We start from the raw sequence: 6,574 nt of genomic DNA on the forward strand, positions 1-6,574 counted from the left end.
CCTATATTGTTCTTTCAAAAATAAAATTCTAACTGCCTCCTCTAAGGCCATTTATTGCAAGAGAGTACTTTAATGGAAAACTGGCAGTGTTTGGGGTCAGGCTGAGTCTGAAAGGGGGTCTCTGTTTAAAAGTGGAACAGTGGGCCTGCTGGGCAAATGCCTGCACATTATATGGGTCAGGTGAAATCCAGTTACATCAAACGGAATACGATTCAACCACAAACACCAGACGACACTGATGCACAACATGTTTTCAAATGTAGATCCTGCACGATACACACTGTGTACCTCTCTCCTAAACCAGGATGCTTCCATCTTTAAGCACTAAGGCAGGGAGGCAGCGGTCAACACATACATGCTCATTTTTGTAGACCACTGCCTCCCATGATGTCCCACGTAACAAGATTTCCATCTATTTTAACAGGTTGAATGTCAAGATCGAATCAAGCCACAGACCCCAATTAAGAACTGATCACGTGGATTTGCTGAACCTCCTATAAAACCCAATAAGACTTAGTGAACCATGAATCCTTCCTAAAATAAATAACAAGCTTATATTTCCTCTGAATTTACTGATTGGGTTTAAAGCCCTGATTCTAACAGCCACTACCTCAACGAACTTGTGCTCTCAATTGCACTCCCAGTGCCTGGACAATGCGTAGCACACAGTAGACACAAAACAGATATTTGCTAAATGCACGCATGAATGAATGGTAGGTCTACCAAATGGCAGTGTATCTGGTTCTGCCTGCCGTGTAGAACAAAGCCTACTTCACATGGGAGGCATTAGGAAGGAAAGCCCATGAGCTATTCACTGCCAAGCAAGAATCGTAGGCATCGGCCAGGGTCCGAGCCAGAGATCTGAGCTTGTGCTCCAACACCGGCAACTGCTGCTGTCTCCAGAAGGGCTCTGCTAGGCCACTTTGGAACTCTATTATAAGCACGGATATTAACTTTGGGGTTAGAGGTGCTATGTATAGTCCAAAAGCTGGTGAATGGAAGAAGAACCAGCAAGAAAGCTTTTTGCAACTCTCTACTAGAGTGAACCACCTACTCCCAGTTTGGACCAGAAATCTTTGTCAGTCACCAAAGTGCCTGCAACAAAACTATAGCACATAAGTTCACAGAGGACAGAGACTGTGTATTGTCATCCACGGACCCACAGCTCCTAGGACAGCACCAGCACATGGTGGACACTCAAGAAATATTTCTGTGTGAAAGAATAAACCAACTCCTCCCCCAGGGGATGAGCTAGTGGTAGGAAAGAATAGACTCACAGGCCCCAGGGACTCTTGGGAGCCCACGTTGGGAAAGAAACCAAAAAAACATAGCCCAACATGAACATATTTTTTAAAAGACAGGAAGGAAATGCTCGAAATGCACTAAATATTAACCATGTCCTTCTATGGTGATAAGAAAGTGGATGCCTTTTTAAATTTTTCCTTTTGTTTCTAATTTCCCCAATATTCTATGAGTGTGTATTACCTTTACTTTTTCAAAAACCTAATAGTCTTTATTTTTAAATGTTTTAAAGTTAAAGTAGTTAAACTGTTTTTATAACTGTCTTTAACATAGGAGGTTTGTCATATATTCTACTAGAACTAGTCTCAGTGGCCACGGCCCCTGAAACACGATGTACATTTTATGAGCAACCGCTAAGGTTATTCAACTTGACATTCCACTTTCTAGCAGCAATATAAGGATACTTCAAAGAGTTCATGGAAAGATTCATGGAAAGATTCGTACATCTTTTAGTTCTATTTTCCCATGAACTATTTGAAGTACCCTTGTACACAGAGGGTGTAATTAATAGCGTTTGTAAGATGAATTTTACAAACTGTGATAGGCCAAGAAATTTTAAAAGACTAAAAATAATCAGACATCTGGTAAGCTACTAAGTGGCTTTAGAGCAATGGTTCTCAACCGGGAGCAATTTTGCTCCCACCCCCCACCCCCAGGGGACATTTGGCAATGTCTGGAGACATTTTTGGTTGTCACAATTGGGAAGGGGAGGTGCTCCTGGCATCTGGTGGGCGGAGGCCGGGGATGCTGCTAAACATCCTACAGTGCATAGGACAGTTCCCACCACAGAGAATGATCCAGCCCCAAATGTCCATCGTGTTAAGGTTGAGAACCCCTACTTTAGAGTAATTATGTGTTTAGGGAGGTAATACTCTACCATCTTAACTAAAAATGCTTCCATAAAACAGATGTAATGAAAAAGATTAAAATAAAAACTTGGAAGCAACCACAGTAGCGGTCGGTACATAGATGATGGGATAAAAAAGTAAACATTATATAGAAGAAAAAGCATATTATCTTATGACAGGTTATTGTCTACCAAAGCATGGAAAAGTCCCCCCGCATATCCATCTGTGTATTTATATCTATATCTGCACATTTACATATATGTACATTTTAACATCCCCAGCAGAAAGAAGCAGATGGCCCTACTGTTCCCCACGATCTAGTCCAATCATCAACAGCCCTCCCAGGCAGACACCTCTGGACCTCTGAATAGCTTGTCCAACAGATGTGACACTTATCTTCTTGTTCAGTCCTGGATGTGGACCCCTTTCTGCGAGGAAGCATTTTCCACGTGCTGAAGAGTCATCATTAAATCATGCACCAGACGAGAAGACGACGCTCCCTCCACTCTTCCCCGCCACCCTAACCTTCCCTCCTTTCATCGCCTCTGTGGCTCCCACTGAGGCCTCTCTGAAGCCTTCCTGGCTTAACTGCACGACTCAAGACTAGAAGAGCCTGAGCCCCACTGAGCACAGAAAGAGCCTCATACTTGCAAAGAGAAACGAGAGGTCAAGTCCCATTCAGCAGGAATTTGAACACGGGTCACATACGGCCCCATGTGTTAACACGTGGTGACGAAGATGACCACATTGCCTGGGCAGTGCTAACTAATCCCCCTCCAGCAGAGACAACAGCTGTGGTTTGGTATTCCAGAGACGGACTGAAAATAAAACATTTTCAGCCTCATGTGAGCAGTTGTTACAATTTTAAACATGATGTGTAAGGAAAATCCTTATTTACCTCATTTACCATTCTTTTCTTATCGAAACTATCTTGGATCTGTCTGCAATCTTTGCTCCCAAGTCCCCTAAAAGTGAAAATGGCTAAATGTGAATGGCATATTTCTAGACTCATAAAAGGGCAGATAATTCCTCAAATACAGGTCATGAATTTCTCCCCTAGAGTACAGGGACTCTTCTATTTCCACAGACCAGGAAAACAGCTCTTGTGATTCCTCAGAGCAAAACACTCCTTGCTTTTGCACAAACTGTGTAACTAGCTGCTTCTGTACTATTATGGGTCTGACTGAAAGCACATAGGTACTAGTGCCACCGCGTGGTGCCTCTTCAGACACTCCAAACACAGCTTCTAGAAGAGCGCGTGGTGGGCAAGCCTAAATGTCTTCCCTAACCACTTGACGACAATTAGTGCTTCCCCCTTGACGACAGTAATGGGTTTCAGTGAAATTAGTAAGCTGTCTCTTAGCAGGTGTGCCTGCAACCATACAATAGATAATGGATGCGGTGACATTTATTACTTTAGTTTTTAAATTTAAACCTTTGCTTAAAGGACTTCGGGTACTGAATACATTTTTTAAAGGCTGCTGATTACATGACTTTAAAACAAACCCAACCCTACTTAAACAACTTTTAAAAACTCATTATTTATAAGGCAATATTTACACCTAAAAGCACCTACCTGTTAAGGGACAGGACTTATATTTAAGCAACAAACAGTGAACACAAACTCAACAGTGAAGCACAAACTTGCTATGGTGTCTAAAATACAAAATCAATTTTTGCTTCGGGGGAGGTAAAAATGTTTGAACAGCAAGCTAAAATTAGAGGCCATAGCTTATCTTATAAAGCCTTTGATGAAGATACGTTAAAGATATTTTAAAAGCTACTTAACATGGGGAAGAGGTTTTAGAAGTTGAAGGGAAGCACCTTAGAAATAAAAAACAAAGGGCAGGGAGAAGCAAGCAGTTTCGTCTGGTGAAGACATGCTCACGGTGAGGATGTCGGCAACGAGACCAGGGCAAGTCCCGTTGATGAGCGTCACGAATACTCTGGAAGATGGCACCACAGTAAAAATCATCACATGCACACGGAAGCCGGCCATGGGCCCCAGACTACCACAGGATGCTGGATGCCATGCAGATCACGGAGCAACGATGCTGAGCAGATGGCACTGGCCACGTGCCGGTGCAAGGGCTATGCTGGCCTCCACCCCTGCTGCATCTTGAGGTCCAGCAGGGCTGCATCTCCGAGGCTCACTGCTCCTCCCTGCCCGGGGCTTCCAACCACTCACGCCCAGGCCTCTGGCCCTCAGTGCCCTCTGTCTGCGGAATCCTTCCTCCTGCTCCCCTTCCAAAGCAGCCGGCCCTAGGTTGCTGGGGCCCACAGGCTTGCTCCTCTGAAGTGTCCCCACCTGGGCATCGCCTTCAAAGCAGCCAGCCCTAGGTTGCTGGGGCTCACAGGCTTGCTCCTCTGAAGTGCCCCCACCTGGGCATCACCCCTTCTCTCCTCCCCCAACTCAACAGCCTGCCCCTCGGTGCAGCTGATTTCAGTTGGAACCCGAGGAGGAAAATAATCACAGAGCAGACTCGAGCGATATCATTTACCCATGCGGCCGCTACCAGGCGGATCCCATGCAATGCCATGAAGTGAAGGAAAGCCTGTGCAGTGGCAGGGAGGTGGCAGGGCAGAGACCTCACAAGCCCCAGCGGCTGCGCAGCCCACCTGAAAGTCTCTCTCTGAGAGCAGCTCGGCCCGGGCTACTCACATCTCTTCCTGAGCTTCATCCAGCACTTCCCCAAAAAGGCAGCGTCTGCAGCTTGCCTCCCAGAGGAGCGGGCCAGGGGGCTGCTTGCAAACACGTGGTCCCTTTCCAGCCACGCGAGACTTGGGTCTAAGCCCTTGTGCCTCACAGAGTGACTTGGGGGCCAGCAGCATCGGCATCAATGGAAGGAGCGTGAGGAGCGCAGTCGGGGCCCCGCTCCAGACCTGCTCCATCAGCGGCTGCATTTCCACCAGATCCCCGGGTGACCGCGCACACACGAACGCTTGCGAGCCCCTGGCGTGACGCACATTCCCTCGCACCTCTCTGATCACTTTGCGGGGCACAGAGCTGCCTCTTGGCTCCTGACAAAAGGCGAGCTTCCCTCTTTACTCACTTATTGCGAGAATCAGCTCCCTCCGCTGGGCAAATCCGATGAGGCGCTCGGAGTCTCTGGAGACCACCACGGGGAAGCCGTTGTAGTCGGTGTCCTTGATGAGCGTCTCCACGTCCTCCACGGTCATGCGGTCCTGGGTGAGCACCGACAGCGGCGGCTCTCCCCGCCGGGGCCGCATGACGTCGGTGGCCAGCGTGCGGTGGGTGAACTCGTCCTTCACATCCAGGAAGGGGTAGCCGTTCAGGTGGATGTGGGCCTCGTAGATGCCTTCCTTCCCAAAGGCATCGGCCACCCACTTGCTGGTCACAGCCGCCGCCATGAGGGGCACAATGTACTCCAGACCACCCGTTAACTCGAACATGATGACCACCAACGACACTGTCATCCTGGTAACTCCACCTGCAACACAAGACACGAGTGAGGTTCCAAAGCCCGACCCCAGACCCTCGGGAGGGCACGATGTGTGGAAACGGACAGACGGCTGTAAATGCTCCTCACACGTGTTCCAGGGGGACATTCCCACATGCCGCCCATGCTCGGGCCTCAGGAACAGATGCCAGGCTCTGTTCAATGTGGCATCGCGTCAGGGAGCTGTAGGTCACACCTGGCTGGGGGCTCTGCTCCAGTGGGGGACCCTGGCTTGTGCACCTCCCTCCCCAGGTGTGACAACCTAAAGTGTCTTTAGATACTGCCAAGTGTCCCTGAAAGGCAGAATGACTCCTGGTTAAGAACTACTGTTCTAGGTGGTATGGCTGTAAGATGGTGGAGACTCCATCAGCCTGGGCCCCTGAATGACTGGGTGGGAAGAATCTTCTGTTCACCCATGTTTTTTACATATATATGTGTGTACATATAGTGAGCAAGATGTACCTTGGTGTGTGAGCCACCGAGATTTGGGGGGTTACTCGTTATAGCAACACAACCTAGCCTATGCTGAGTAATGCAAATGTTCAAGTCCACGTCTTCCTTCTCGCCAGTCCTCTAAGCCAGCTCAGTGCCCCCACCCCGTCCCTGCCCCACCCTCCCGTGGTTGTTCCTAGGTAGGCTGCACCTCCCACCATTGCATAAAGCCCTGGTGTGACGCAGTCTGCTCTGGGCCTGCACCAGTTCCAGAAGATGATCCAGTCATGGTGATGGTAAGCCAGCTGCTCCACGCCGATGCCCACCATCCTGCCCGCCATCGCTCCCACAGCCATGCTGGGGATGAAGAGGCCCGACGGGATCTCGAGGGAGCACAGAGAAAAGCGGCATGAGGGAAGGCAGCTGAGTCCCACTTCCCGATCCCCAGGAACCACGGTGCCCCCTCGACAAGCTTGCATTTTGCTCAGCCTTCAAAGGAGGCACAGCTCTTCAAAATCAGTCCGCTGGGAA

General features: G+C 48.8%; 1 protein-coding gene across 1 annotated transcript in view; it reads right to left on the reverse strand.

Moving 5' to 3' along the window:
* LOC103608551 (H(+)/Cl(-) exchange transporter 4) overlaps positions 1-5,598 on the reverse strand; it is a 36,380-nt gene extending 30,782 nt beyond the window's left edge. The window contains exon 1 of the mRNA XM_008592973.1: positions 5,204-5,598. Coding sequence (XP_008591195.1) covers positions 5,204-5,588 — 385 coding nt within the window. The 5' untranslated portion in view covers positions 5,589-5,598. The remainder of the gene's footprint in view (positions 1-5,203) is intronic.
* Positions 5,599-6,574: the final 976 nt, after the last annotated feature.

Source organism: Galeopterus variegatus, unplaced genomic scaffold (assembly GCF_000696425.1).
Source record: "Galeopterus variegatus unplaced genomic scaffold, G_variegatus-3.0.2 Scaffold8550, whole genome shotgun sequence".
Lineage (NCBI taxonomy): Eukaryota > Metazoa > Chordata > Mammalia > Dermoptera > Cynocephalidae > Galeopterus > Galeopterus variegatus.